Source organism: Watersipora subatra, chromosome 5 (assembly GCF_963576615.1).
Source record: "Watersipora subatra chromosome 5, tzWatSuba1.1, whole genome shotgun sequence".
Classification (NCBI taxonomy): domain Eukaryota; kingdom Metazoa; phylum Bryozoa; class Gymnolaemata; order Cheilostomatida; family Watersiporidae; genus Watersipora; species Watersipora subatra.
This window is the reverse complement of record NC_088712.1, coordinates 30916466-30932600: the sequence shown is the minus strand read 5'-3', so window position 1 is coordinate 30932600 and position 16135 is coordinate 30916466. Positions and strand designations below refer to the sequence as shown.

Here is a 16135-nt window from a genome sequence, read left to right as displayed (position 1 = left end):
GAGAGAATATTTCTGTACATCAAGATCATGAATACAAACAGAATGCATATGCTCCATGACAAAGCAATAAAATGACTGAAAATATCTAAAAAACATAAAATTTTCTCTAGATTTCTATTTACTAGTTTTACTTTGGTATTGTTTACTATTTTTACCCATTAGTCTCACCTTTGTGATGAAACCTTCCCAAGTTCTCAGGTCATCATCTCATTGCCTTCGTACTTCTTCCATTTCACTAGTTCTTTACTAAAGCCGTTCAAAAATACTTTCTTTTTCAATTTTGTTTAAAAAATTGAGTTTATTTGGTTTAAAAAGTTATTTCTTGATCATAATTCAACTTCCATTAAAATAAGAGCCCTCTCTGTCTTCCTATAATAATAGGAGCAATTCACACTTAATTTACTCTTCTGAATATAATTATGACAAACAGATATACACGCCAGAACCTATTTGCGTAGAATAACAACTGGTTTCAATTTTAATGCTCAAGAGGAAAAGCCATAAAGACATCGTTGTGCGAAAATAGAGGAATGAAAGCGGAGACTCAAAAACAGTAAAAACACTCGGCAATATGAAGTAATGGAGAGCAGGAGGCTTATACACAAAAGCTGTGATGAACACAAATGGTTCATATCAACCAAAAATCTAGAAATCTACGTGCCTTGTGAGAAAGTATGCATAGTGTGCGGGTTTAGGAATAAATAAAGTGAAGACAATAAATAAATCCCTACTTTGCAGACAAAATTCTCTAGCGTTACAACTAGCCAATTAGAACTAGTGGAACTCGTGAAATAGAGATGATCTCCTTTCCTGTCTACTAATAGCCAAAGAGACGGGATCGGTCGAAGTCATCGGCCAAGTCTTCCAACGAGTCGTCATAGCTAACCAATGACCTCTACAAATAGCAGACATGCCAACATCACCAATACAGTTTTTTTCTATGAATACCAAGTCAGTGATTAGCATACTATGGTACACATGATTCAATAAGCATTCACCATTCAGTTAAATCTAGAATCTACAAAAAGCCTGTCAATTCTATATCTGGCTGGACTGTACTTAACGTACAGCACGATACGAGCTGGCGAGAGACTCCGCTAAGGCTCTCTCGGCTCTCTCAACGCGACGTCTTCTCCACTCTTCATCTACAGTCTCATTGTCGAGGTATCTGCAACACGAGTGATCTTCATAAATGGAAGAAAACTAAAGTTGGCGCGCGTTTAGTTGTTATGAATAGCTAAACAGTTTGGTGTAAGCAGTTTTGGTTTGTAAAACTTTTTATTGACAAATCTTCAACGAAAATGACATTTTTCATTACAGCAACAACAATAATAATAAGACGGAAATCAGGAATTATTGATTAAGTTGAACAAATGTGATTTAAAAGTTAGTAACCTAACAGAATTGCGGAGGAGTCAGTATAGAGAATTGTAGGTTGCAGTAACAGAAAGATTGGTGACTCAATAGGCTGGTTTTAAAAAGTTTAGTTTCATGTCTTACCAGTTCACAACTTAATGACCAAAATCAAAGCCTGAATACTCCCAACTAAGGATCTTTGTATTGATAGTGGTTAGCAATAACCTTGAAGTGATCATAAAAGTTATCTGTAAGCTGAGGGCCGAACAGACGAAACAGCTCTAGAAATGAAGTCTCTTTGGCAACCCCTTTCAGTGACAATTTCTGCAGTGATTTAGACTAATTTGGGTATGGAGAATTGAAAACTGAAAAGTTGCCGTAGTTGTTATTTTCGCTTCTGTGAGAAGCTTGATAAAAATTATTTTTTAAGACTGTCAATAGAATTCCTTCCATAGAAGCATAAGATTTGCAGATTATTATATAATTATTTTGCAGTAATTGAGGATGTCAGTGATGAAGTCAAAATTCATCTTCTATCTATTGTCTAACATTCCATATCCTACAATTGTTACACGTAAATGTAAACTATATACACACATATATATACATGTATATATATACTGTATATGGTTCAATAGCTTTATTTTACAACGAAATTAAAAACACTATAATTATGTTTATAACCTGTCACTGATGAATCATAGAAAATAACCAGAATGCTGCAAGCACTGTGAACATGGTGATTAATACGGTAGTAGTAATACTAATATCAACAGTCTTACAACATGAGCTGGGTCACTTCATAATATCGCATATCCTATCTATTTGTTCAATATGTTGAGTTCTTAGTCATTGTCCTCACTATCAGCATTCTCTGCTACTGCTGCTTCAGTTTTTTTTTATTGCACACAAGTGCACGAAAATCAGCTTTGCCATGATACTGGCACATCAGTTCCCTCGGCACCTGCATGTTTGACACTTCCATAGAACTGCTTGTAGAATATCAGGTGGGGTGATGATTCTGGTATGACACTTCACTGCGTACTCATATCCAGTATCCACCCATGTAAAGAAGAAAATGGGCATTGGCAAGTTGTGTTCTTGCCTCTTTTTATATACATGTAGGTAGCTGCTACATAATTGGCAAAATGCGCGTGTTCTTTCAGCGATTGATGGCTGGGAGGGTGGGACTGACTTTTTCCAGATCTGGACACAAATAGCCTGTACTTTAGTCAGTTGAAGTCTGTGTCATTCTTAGGTGCTATTTTCTTGGCCATAGAGTCTGTGTGGGTAAGTCTCACAGAGAGAATAAAGTTGCCTCGAAACTTAAATGATTCTCTAAGTCCTTCTATTGCCTGCTGACAGTATACGTCTGTTTTGATGAGTTTCCTATGATTATTTTTTCCTTCGCATGCAAAGGACGAAACTGAACCACAGCCAGAGAAACCATGCAAACCTATGAGACTTTCACATTGGTAAATTATTAGTAGCCATTGCACTGACATCTAATAGCCACTTCTCATCCCTCTGTCCAATAAGAAAAACAGAGTAAGCAATTAATATTCCTACCATAGACAAGTGCCATGATGGTGACGTCTATGTTAAAAGATTCAATCACCGCCTGTGAATAGTCATCAGCAATGTGACATGCATGCGGCACGAGACGCGTGTCTGCCTCCTTGTAATCGCAAGCCAAAGTAGTCGCCTCCTATAGTGGTGGTTTGAGCATAATGGTTGATATTAAGCCAGTAGCATGATCTTGTTGTTGTTGTGTAGAGTATCAGGGGATCCTGCTTGACTGCAGTCTTCCAGCGTGAAACAATGAATGCCAACATCAGCTTTCATATCAGACTTTACAGAAGCTTTTCAGTTTGATATCTTCACAGCTTAATTACTAACATGAAAATTGCTTTGTAGTTTCTTATCCCCTTTTGCATTACTCCTCTTGACTCTCTTCTTGTAATAGTTTTCAATCACAAAATCCACACAAGCAACCTTGTACTTCTTAGCATGAGCAACAAGCACATCAAGAATGGTATCAGCAAGTTGATGGAATGTGGAAAGAATAGCAATATAGTAGGCAGAGCTTGGATAGGCACCATGGCATCTACAAGAAATGGCCCCACATCCTCAATAGCTTGGAGTCACTGCATTTATAGTAATTTGATCATATCTGCTATAGATATGAACTAGTCTTCTGATAAGGTTTCTAACTCAGTTTACTTCAGGGAACGTGAGCCAAAATATCCACAAACTACAGTTAAAGACACAGCTCTCTGCTATCCCTTTACATAAAAAGTTCCAAGGTACCATAGGTAAGTGTTGAACAATCTTCTTAATTGATTCTGTCGATTCAAGATTGATCAATATTTTCGCCACTTATGCAGTTGTGTATCGAGTATGACGCAGATATACTCATCATAACACTTGCTATGAGGGCCATTTCTAAAGCAACCGTATCTTGATGAAAGTTCTAGAAAGTATATGTTCTTCCTGTTTGATGGTAGCAGCATTATTCAATCCACCTGAATATGTAGGCAGGTGCACCGCTCGCAAAATTAACAAGATTTTTACGCACAACCATGCTTGAACATGTCGATATAAGTTTAAATCAGCTGTGGAGGTCATAGCTGCTTGCAACGTGATGTGATGCCAATCATTGGTACCATACCAGTACAAGCTGGACTGCAAAACAATACAAAACAATATATAAATTACTTATCATAGTCGAAACAACTGAAGCAATCATGCCTCACGTTAATTTATAGGATATATGGACACACCAGCACACACAGTTTTGGCTACTTGAAGGACAACTTTGCGAGTAGTTGATTTGTGTGAGTAGTACCGCATTTTCTTTTCACAAATCACATATTCACATTCAAGTGTTGGCCTTGATGCGTAGAAGTAGACAGCAGACTTAGATCTTGTTATTTTCTTTGGTGGCTCATCTTCATCTTGATAAGTTGTATCATAAGTAGCGGGTTTCCAACTCTTTTTATGTGGCTAAATGAATGCCAGGACAATATTGACTGGGGAAATCATTATCATTTAGTCAGCTTAGACCAATAGACCAGAGTGAATACATGCATGATTTGTCTATTTGATAAACAAGGGCAAGGCTAATAGTTAACGTCTGGCTGGATTAAAATTTACTTATTTTTCAAAATGAATACAAGCATCTTGGTTGGCCACCACAATCATTATTTTATAGAATAATTTAAAGTCGCATTATCTCACCTTAAATTTTTGGGTGGTATCACTCAAAAAGTATCACTTTTTTAAAAGTATCACAAATCTAAAAAAAATACGCACTCACCTCACTGTGTTTTTTCCTAGCAAGCTCAATCTTGCTGTTGTTAGTCAGCCTCTGATAGCATGCTCTGTGAATTTGAGAGCCTTCCAGACAAGTTGAAGACATGCACCATTTGAAACAGACCTTTCAGGCTTTTTAAAAAGTATTTTTTCAGCTTTTTAGACAATGACTAAGTGTTTGACACGCGGGCTCAGGCGATATTATCAAATTAATTTTATGAGAGCCATCTATGTGGGCTACACAAGCCATAGCAAAGCTCAAACAATGAATGCACGACAAGAAAACAAATTACAGTGGGCGTTGCTTTGACCTTGACCTTTGTAATAAATGGATAAACTGTGACTCACTCCGTAAAGAGTCAATTACAACTCAGTGTGAAAAGAGACAGCTCCTTAAAATCTATCAAACCTAAAATGGGAAAATTCTCCCACTAGTGGGAATGGTAAGCATGGCAACTCATTGCATATAAATTCTACACCATCAAATCTATTTACTAAGTGCAAAAAATTGCCACTGAAAAGAGGTGCCAACGGAAATGCAAGATAAACTGCCTTAGCTTATGGCCCAGTGCTACTGCTGACAACAATAGTCTTTAGCTAATAGGTGGTTACAATAATTTCTGAGCACCTTCTAGAAAGTAATTGTCAACGATCGATTTGCTGAGAAATGAGCCATACCTCTCTCGTAATGAACGACGATATGTAACAGGACTGACACTTCTTCTAGGAGGAAGAGTTATTTCAGGTACTGATCGGGTCTGACGTCTACGATAGCTTCCGGTATATTCCACATCGGACTCTGTAAAGATTACAAACTTAATAAACCCTTTGCAAAGAAGACCGATGAGCATAGGAGATACTTTGTAAGATCTGCAATTTAACATTCAAATAATTTGGCGGCTGGCCATTCATCGTTTAGAGTCAAATGACATGCAAAACAAGTATATTATTATTGGATGGTCCTTACAAGTATGTAACTTAAAACTCCTCTTTTCCAGTGGCAAAGAATAAAATTGAAGGAATCTCTTTTACCTATCATTAGAAACAGGCCAGAAAACTACTAATGCCATATTTTATTGTAACTAGATGAATGGGCGGCGTTGTACGGACACTAAAAAAGGTTTTGCATAGAAAATTTATTTTTAATCAACACATACAACATATACCGTTGTAACTTTCAAATGACAGTACATGTATTTTATATTTCTGTGTGTGTCCAACCAATGCATAATATTGAAAGCTCAAGGAATCGCTAAAATAGGTAATTGGCAAACATTTCTTACATATGCTAAACACTCGTTGAAGATTTAAAATAGTTTATAAACAGTGGCAGGTGTAGTTGCTGTTGGCTTAAGTTTCTTTACCCAAAGAATTTTTTAGTAACCTAAACTAGTAACTTAAGCTAGTAACTTAAACTAGTAACTTAAGCTAGTAACTTAAGCTAGTAACTTGAGCTAGTAACTTAAACTAGTAACTTAAGCTAGTAACCTAAATTAGTAACTTAAGCTAGTAACTTAAGCTATTAACTTAAGCTAGTAACCTAAACTATTAACTTAAGCTAGTAACTTAAGCTAGTAACTTAAGCTAGTAACTTGAGCTAGTAGCCTAAACTAGTAACTTAAGCTAGTAACTTACGCTAGTAACTCAAGCTAGTAACTTAAGCTAGTAACTTAAACTAGTAACCTAAACTAGTAACTTAAGCTAGTAACTTAAGCTAGTAACTTAAGCTATTAACTTAAACTAGTAACTTAAGCTAGTAACTTAAGCTAGTAACTTACGCTAATATGTTAACTTTTACTATAATAAGAGCTATGTCTGTTGTTTCAAGCTGGCAACGAGAATTAGAAAAAACATTGCACCTCACAAGAATCGAACCTGTACATTCGGATGCACATATGTGAAGCCAAGCGAACTACCACTAAACCACCAATTCGGAATAATTATTCCGAATGCACCAGTTCGGAATAATTGTACATATAATCATTACACATGATGATCTCTCACAGCGCACTTGACTGCGAGTATTTCAAATAATCACTATTAACTAGACATATGACGAACACTTCAATTGATATATATATTTTTCAAAGTTTGTTGTTTGTAGGATTGATTGATCAATTGATAGATCTTAAAATCTTGGAATAAATATTCCGTACTGAAGAAGATTCGATCTCGGACCCTGCCATCCACCAGTCTGACGCCTTACCCACTAGACTACAGAATATAAGTCATTATATGAGAGCAAATACCTAACTGCTTTGTATATGACGCGGGTCATAGCGTAACGTCACGACAAGCTGTTCGCTCACGTTATTAAACTGGCTAATAGCGAGCAACTCCCACTACTTCTCATTGTTTATAAGACAAGACGCCTTTCTCATGATATGTAGTTTAATAGTTAGAATGGCAAATGTTATATGTTAAACACAAATCATTTTTCTGTCAAAAGACTTTTCTATTGCCCGAGCAACGCCAAGTAGCACAGCTAGTATATGTATATATATATATAGAGTTGTAATACTTTTGAGAATGTTTGTCCAAACCAAGTGACTAAGGTCTCCATGATCTCCATAATTGCTCATGGAGCAAACCATCAACTGCACCAGTACTAATCAGTATTAATAAGGCCTAATACTACTCTACTGACAAGTCAGGACAAAATGCATGACCTATACCTGACCTTCATCAGAGTAGTACGGAGGTGCTGCAGCGGAGTCTTGCACCTATAAATAGAACCATGGTAGTATTATTTTAAAAGCTTGCTAACTTACCAACTCACTACCAGCTCACATCCTGTTGTAATAGAGTTCTAAGCGAACAGACAGCCTCAATAAATAAAAGTTCTACTAAAATCTTTATCGAAACAATTTTGTCCATCTTGTATGACGATTCGCTATAACTTCAGTTGGGATAAAACTGTTCTAGTAAAAGGTAGGGGTGGAGTTTTAGGTGATAGGTTTTATTAATTTTAAGATGGCATCTAAAATAAATGCTCATGATTGCTTCATGCTGCCAAAGATTGCAATGAGGCAGCAGAGAGAAACTAGCCTCAACATGAGCATGTCTAATTTACATGTATTGTTTGATAGGGTGCATCTACAAGCATGCACCCGAAAGCATGCTTGTAGATACACCCCTGCTAAAGCATGTTAGTTCATCCTCTATATACTTTGGCTCACGATATCCTGTCATATGATCTGTGCATCTCGTCATATGTTCTGTGTACCTTGTCATATCATCTATGCACTAAGTCATACAATGTATGCATTCAATCTTAAAAACGGTTCATCTAGTCAGATGTCATGTACCTCACCAGATAATTTACAAATGTAGTCGCATGACCTACATATAAACTCCCATGACCTATATACCTACTCACACGACCTACATATAAATGATCTCTTCTACTTACCCTGCTACATGGTCTGCGAAGACTTGTCTGTGCCGATTGAGTACGCATTCCTTTCTTGCTCCGAGGACTCGGTGAGCCTGGTTTTCTGTGGATTACCGAATCGTCTAACTGCAGACAGTTGAAAAAATAAGTCTTGTTGAAGTAAGCGTATGATCTATCATAGATCTAGGGCCTCTAGAAACGACATAGACCTTCAAATTGTAGCATAAGGAAGAGGGTCGATTGGTGAGAGAACCTAAGGATCGACGGCGTCACCAATTGCCCCTGGTTGCCCTGTCCTACCCTGCTAGAAATTAGCCTATTTGCTATATAAACACCAGCCTAAGTTTCTTAAAACCCTTGTTGTCGGGATGGTAGTCAAGGTTAGGCTGCAGATAATTTAAGGACATCCGACTAAATAGCTAAAATTTCATGCTTTTACTGCGGGTGTTTCGTAGGTGGTCTTTTACACCCCTTTGTAAGTTTTTGTAAATTAACCTAAATTTGACATGAGCCTTAGCCCAAACGCTGTAACAGTCTTGAGGCTTTAAAATAAAATTATGTAAAATTTATACAAAAACATATATAAAAAAGATTACAGGGTAGATGTTAGACAAAATATTTTGCTTGCAATTTCAACATGCAGAGTGCTCTGCAAAAGACTCATAGAAAGGCTGACACTGGCACTAGGAGTATTAGCAATTCTCATTTTACTTTTGACATCAGAAACCACGATAGAAGAAAGTCGATGAAACAATCGAAGCCAAAAACTTGGCAGCCACAAAGATGTTCATGCCTATCCAAAGCTCGCATAGGATTGGACGGTTTAATGCTATCACTTTAGTCTTTCCAACCATTTCATTCTCTACATTGGCATCACACAAAGATTGAACAGAAGTTTCAGGAATGACATTACACTGTTGAGATGGCGACACATTTTAGTGAGTTTGATTGGACGATTTATTTTTTTAATGTAAATGTAGTGAATGCAAGTTTCATTACCTGTTCATTCACTGAGCATGCCCTTGGGTTCAGACTAATACATCTAGTGAATAGTACGGCTAGCGACTAGTACAGCTAGTGACTAGTACGGCTAGCGACTAGTACAGCTAGTGACTAGTAAGGCTAGTGACTAGTACGGCTAGCGACTAGTACAGCTAGCGACTAGTACGGCTAGCGACTAGTACGGCTAGCGACTAGTACGGCTAGCGACTAGTACGGCTAGTGACTAGTTCGGCTAGCGACTAGTTCGGCTAGCGACTAGTTCGGCTAGCGACTAGTACGGCTAGCGACTAGTACGGCTAGCGAATAGTACGGCTAGCGACTAGTACGGCTAGCGAATTGTACGGCTAGCGACTTGTACGGCTAGTGACTAGTACGGCTAGCGACTAGTACGGCTAGCGGCTAGTGACTAGTACGGCTAGTGACTAGTACAGCTAGTGACTAGTACGGCTAGTGACTAGTACGGCTAGCGCCTAGTACGGCTAGCGACTAGTACAGCTAGCGACTAGTACGGCTAGCGAATTGTACGGCTAGCGACTTGTACGGCTAGTGACTAGTACGGCTAGCGACTAGTACGGCTAGCGGCTAGTGACTAGTACGGCTAGTGACTAGTACAGCTAGTGACTAGTACGGCTAGTGACTAGTACGGCTAGTGACTAGTACGGCTAGCGACTAGTACGGCTAGTGACTAGTACGGCTAGCGACTAGTGACTAGTACGGCTAGTGACTAGTACGGTTAGCGACTAGTAAGGCTAGTGACTAGTACGGCTAGCGACTTGTACGGCTAGCGACTTGTACGGCTAGCGACTTGTACGGCTAGTGACTAGTACGGCTAGCGACTAGTACGGCTAGCGACTAGTGGCTAGCTCGGCTATCTCTAGAAAAACACACAATTGATAAACAGACATGCATACCCGCTGTATTAGAAATGGAGGTCTATTAGCCAGAGATTTGTAACGAGTTTTCCTACTGGGGGAGAGAGATTGTGACCTCGTTATAGAAGCCACAGTTGGATCTTGGTAGCCTTTTCCTTCTTCCTCTGAGTCTGGATACATATATGTTCTTGGAGAGGGGCTCCTCGCTCTAGCCCTGACTGAACGTCCAACTGGCTATGGGAATAACGGTAACAAACACTTACCTCAATGAAACATGTACATACTTTGAGGCAGCAATTACCGTATAGTACATATAATCATACTATACATATAGTAATCATACACACGCCAACATACTACACCCACCATTATATATTTCACTTTATGAACTTTCTGTCACCACAACCTTCAATTTATTATCCCGATTCCTCAGCAATAATAATAGATTACCAACTTTTAAAACAAATCTATTCAACTTAATGTACTTAATAATTCTGGATTTATCTTTTCATTGTTTTTTGCATGTAATGGAAAACAGCATTACATCAGTGAAACTCTATTATGCGGAGCTGATATATAGCAGACAGAGGATTGTCTCCTCACGTCACAACCCATAACTGTTTCTATCACAAATTAGATACTCGGATACCAGCATTAAACTTTGTAATAACTATCATACAAAGAAAACTTGCCTTTAAAATGTTGATCAAACAACTTGCTTCACGAAAAAGCAACTCAAGATATTATGTTGACCAAGAAAAGACAACTTCAGATATTATGTTGACCAATCATATTCCAATTATTCCATCCAAGATTAAGATTTAACAAAGTTTTCTTTAGTGGTTCGATGCAAACCAAAAACAAGGACTGACAATAGTACTCAGTAATTTGGCTATTAACATGTACATGTATTTGAAATATTAGTTGAACGGTTAACTTACCAAGGGTAAGAGAAGACCACCACCATTGATGAGTTTCGTTTCATATGCAGAAAAAAATTGCGCATAACTAAAACAGGCTATACTACTCCGCCACAACGTAAACAAATATTTTTGGAGTTATCGATACTTGTATCCCCTGTGGTGAATTCCGGTTTATAGCAGTATAGTCATGTCTTCTGAATGGCAATGTTTAATATGCACAGCTTTGGCTAGAAACATATTCAGGTGAAGCCAATCCAAGTTTATTTACTTAAAACCTTTTTCCGCAACATTTTTATATAAAATCATATAGGTAGACTAGGTGATCGTACAGGTAATAAAATAGTTACTCATAGAGTCATGAGATAGTTACTCATAGAGTCATGAAATAGTTACTCTATGAGCTTGAGTAGCTTAGGCTAGAGTAACTTACTATGATCAGAGCCTATGGTCCTACATCTGAAGCCAGCTTGTCACGTTACGCGTAATGATCTATAACGCAACCATGAACTTAAAGCGTGCTAGTGTTTTCGCAAGCGATGCATAAATATGTGCCTAATTAATTCATAGTATGGCAGGAATAGCACAATATATTGGGTTAGATCGCCCATCTGAAGAACTGGAAGCTCTAAGTTCAAATCCAATGCGAAGCAGATTTTCCATTGTGAAAACTTTATCGCTATAACTGGACGAAGACTGATATTTATATCTATAGACACACAAAATAATATAAATAAATTATATAAGCATTGGGACATCTGTTCTTACCAAAAAGTCAGTGTTCAGCGAGGATTGCATATACTTGGGTATTTTCACTTCCTTGATCTTAGCATGAGATCCAAATTCTAACCTCGGTGCAATGCCCTAAACAGATACAAGTGTTTTTACCGCTGAGTTAAAACAAGATATGCGCCAACTATAATAGCAGTCTTGTTTTGGAGCCGACAACAAAACATATTTCAAAGTCAAAATTTAAAACCGGAGCAATTTTATATGTTACACTCTTGAAATATTACAAAATGCTGTATAATCTATGGCATGGGAAATCAGTTGGTCACCGTGTATGCTATTAAAAACGTCACAAAAAAGTTGCATGGAATAAGTCATGCTGTTCAGTGTCAAGTGCTCATTTTCCTATAACACCGAAGAGAAAGTGGTTGTCATATATGTTCATGATGACACTACACAGATTGAACCTGAATGCATAACACCATGCTTTTCAGTGTCAAGTATCCGATGACATGGGCGAGCAAGTGGTTGTCATCCTTGCTAGTAATTTCCATATTGTCAACAATGATAAACATGTTCACAAACAACAAAAAATCAACAAAAATGCTGCTTGTATATAGTTCTTACTCTTATTTCTTTCAAAGTTTGCAGCTCACACACTTAGCACTTACTGGAAAATCCCAGCTTTTCTCCATGAGAACCTCTCGATCAGCAGATCCGTATGAAGGCAACAGCTGGGGGTACGGATACAAGAAATCCCTAACGTTTCGCTGGAAGGATGCCAAAAGAACTGCTCCTTCCGGTGAGTCAGGTGACAGCTGTACCAGTTCGAATATCACATCCTCATCTGAAAATCAAAACCGTATGTTTAAGAAATACACTTTTTTCAAGAATTTAACCTCCAAGCTGTTGTTTGCGAGTAAGACATTCTATAGCTCTAGGCCAGGGCTGCTCTGAATATATCTCTGAGCAAGTAAAGTGATGTCACCGAGTGGGCAGACTACTCCGACAGCTTATGCCATTTGTGTAATTGACTTTCTGCTATAGAGCAATGCTCTGACCAAGCTCCTTTGTCAGTGACAAATGATGGAAAGACTACTCCTATCTATAGTTATAAACAGGCATTGGAAAGACTACTCCTATCTATAGTTATAAACAGGCCTTGGAAAGACTACTCCTATCTATAATTATAAACAGGCCTTGGAAAGACTACTCCTATCTATAGTTCTAAACAGGCCTTGGAAAGACTACTCCTATCTATAGTTATAAACAGGCCTTGGAAAGACTACTCCTACCTATAGTTATAAACAGGCCTTGGAAAGACTTGCAAATATGTCACCGAGTCACCCTCAAAAGTCTCTGAGCTTGACATCAACCAGCAGGTAAACTGGTATAAATTGTCAGATGGCTATCAAATTTAAAAATTAAAATTCTCGCTACTTAAGACTCCAAGAGTTTAACTTTCAGTCTCGTAATATGTGAAGGTAGAATGATACATCTTATTCACCCTGTAGAGAGAGACATCCAAAATCAACTCGACTTCGACGCCAGTTTAACAGATGGAATGAACAGCTTGTCTTGCTAAAATCCTGCCGTAAGATTTATCTGCTCATCTAAACTGACTACGCAAATCCCTTGATCATCTTAAAAATCTGTACATGAGATTACAATTACAACTGCTCATGAGAGGACAATTACAGCTGTTCATGAGATGACAATTACAACTGTAAATGAAATGCTAATTACAACTGTACATGAGATGACAATTACAAAGCAGCATAAGTAACGAAGATTTGATTATCTATATATATATATATATTTCTCAAGGTTTGTCGTCTGTCTGTCCTCATCTGTTTGGATATCTGTTTGTCTGACCGGCTATAGCTATTAAAAAGTTAGATATTGAAATTTCGCATTCTGCTAGATTCGAACTCACGAAGATTGCAACCGAACCGCAGGTTTGCAATCTAATTTTCTATCCACGAGATTACAAGAGCTCTTACGATTCATAGTTTTTACTATATACCCTATACACTCTTTTCTTGATTGCACGCGCTAAATGATGTATTAATTGAAATCCTGTTAATTCTATGAAATGCAATGCTTTTTCGAGTTTTCATGAACTTCTATTTTCGGTTTTTCAAAAGGGTCAATTGTTACATCGCGGTCAAGGTCAATACTTTTCATGTGGACAATGGTATTATCTCGGGTAGGAATAACCTCTACATTCTTTCTTCATTTGGTCAGACAAAGACAGTCCACTATCTCATTTTTACATTTGTACCAGCGTCGAGAGGTACCAGTATCGTCGTTTTCAAAGTTTTGATGAATAGCTTCTGCTGAAACAATTACCTTTTTTATACACACGCTTCTATGCACGAATTGTTATTATTAATTCTACGTATTCAGGATTTTTATTTCGTTTTCGCAGTTCATATTAATTGTATCATTACCAAATCATCTTGTATTGTAATCGTAGCAAAACAGACTTAAATTAACTATTACTTGCTAATTATTTCACATTTACATCTAAACCTTTTTATATTTGAATTATTTTTTAAAAATTTAATTAAGCTGCACAAAACACTTTGCTCATAATATGAAGTTGGAAAGTTAGAATGGTAACTGTCGTTAAATAAAAATAAATCTTCTGTGCAAAGATTTTTATTACCCGAGCAACGCCGGGCCTTCAACTAGTTAACTTATAAGATCTAATAACCAAATACCAAGCATTATAACGACTTACTATTAATATTGAGCATTATTATTACTTTATAATAGCATTACCAATGGTAAAGATCCAACTGCAGCCAAACATTCAAAATGTAAATTTTCTAATTTGTTGGTTTTTTCAGTTACGAACGGCTGATGATCAAATGAGCTATTAAAATCCTTACAAAATGGCTAAACTGAGTTAGATAAAAATTTATGGAGGCTAGGGGCCGTGTCCCACACATGTTAAAGGAGTGCACTAGTTTTTCTCAATATTATATTACCAGGAAAACTTGTACAGAAACACTACACCGAGCCTCCTCAATAAACGATTCAATGTTAAGGCAGGCTGAAAGGCATGACTGGCTTAAAGGAAACATTTGAGGGAACCTTAAAAGGAACCTTTGTTTAAAACAGGCCTTGCTAAAGTTTTGCATCAGGAAAGAAAAAAGTTGCAACCCAACTAACTCAGCCTGACATAATTGTAAGCAAATTAAGAAGAAGAAGAATCAAGAAGCAATATGTGGTTTCTGTAGTTTCTGTAACAGTTTCCTGCAGTTTCTGTAACCCCTGTAGTTTCTCCTACAGGGGTGGGCAACTCTTAAGTAATGTGCAAGTAGTATAAATTATACTGTTTAATCATTTTGGAGCGTGAACTCATGCACCGCTGAAAATTGATTACATGCAAAACTTACTTAAAACCTCTACATGGTACATTTGTGTTCTACATATGTAGAACACAAATACTTATATCATACAGTTTCAAAAACATGCTAATAGCTAGCAATAGAGTTATGCTTCACATAGTTATTAACTATTTTAGCGGTTAGCTGAATTTTTTTAGCAATGCCACAATTTTTTCATGGTGGCTCAACAACCTGTTTTAATATTATTTTGTTGATTACCTTCCAATAAGTCAGATACTTCTGCAGGATCAACTGCTGTGTAGAAAACTTTATCGAACTTGAACTTCTCCATAATAATAGCAGGAAAAACAGGCTCCACAAGCGATGTACGCTGGTACTTTCCAAACAAGCAAATGCTTAGATAAAGCTCGTTGGTATTTCTGAGCCAAACTCCAGGGCAGGACACCTACAGACATTCAAAACACACTGGGCAGGGTTCATATGGAAAGGGTGAAGAAAAACACTCAAACTGCGGATTTCCTATTACATCATTTTCCTATCAGATATGTGTATCATTATTAGTGGCCATATTAAAACAATAAATAAAAAAGCAACGACGTTTATCAAAGATCTCACAATGCATCTTGGCGATTCCTTCATTGGTCGTAGCGGAGCACAGGTGACCTAATTAATTGTTACCAGATGATGTTAGTGCCCTGCACTAGGATCAGTTAAAACGAAAAAGCTATAATAAAAGACAATCACGTAAAATACTAGCTTAAATTTGATTTACTTGAAACTAAAAATCCAGCAATACGTCTTTAAATACAAAATTTAAGAGATATGTTAAACTAACGATAACGTTTGGCGATGTGTACTTACCCTGCTGACCGTTAATTCGACATATAACTTTTGAGCTTTTCTAGGCATAATTCTTAGTAAATTTGGATAAATTCTGCAACGTAAAAACAATTCTGCTAAAGTTCTTCAAATTTAATACAACATCTGGTCCCAAGTTAAGCACAATAACGCGCAAAGAAGGCTACTCGGAGGAAAACGAACTACACATCAGCTAATCACTGTGGCAACAAGCAAGCACTACGCACGCGCGTTATATTCAATGCATGTCAAGGTCGAAAGCCTTAGCTCAACTTACTAAAATTACTGTTGACTTAACCTTGACCAGGTAGAACGTCATTAGTAACGTAA

At 37.3% G+C, this 16135-nt stretch overlaps 1 protein-coding gene across 1 annotated transcript; it reads right to left on the bottom strand.

Moving 5' to 3' along the window:
• Positions 1-310: 310 nt before the first annotated feature.
• On the bottom strand, positions 311-15989 carry LOC137396722 (spermatogenesis-associated protein 6-like). Its single transcript, XM_068083032.1, has 10 exons — positions 15809-15989; positions 15206-15392; positions 12260-12435; positions 11628-11723; positions 9979-10173; positions 8084-8191; positions 7352-7394; positions 5350-5470; positions 1069-1168; positions 311-895 (listed from the first exon to the last, which is right to left on the bottom strand). The coding sequence occupies exons 1-10, from the start codon at positions 15854-15856 to the stop codon at positions 818-820; spliced, it is 1152 nt and encodes a 383-aa protein (XP_067939133.1). The 5' UTR covers positions 15857-15989; the 3' UTR covers positions 311-817.
• Between the last annotated feature and the right edge of the window lie 146 nt (positions 15990-16135).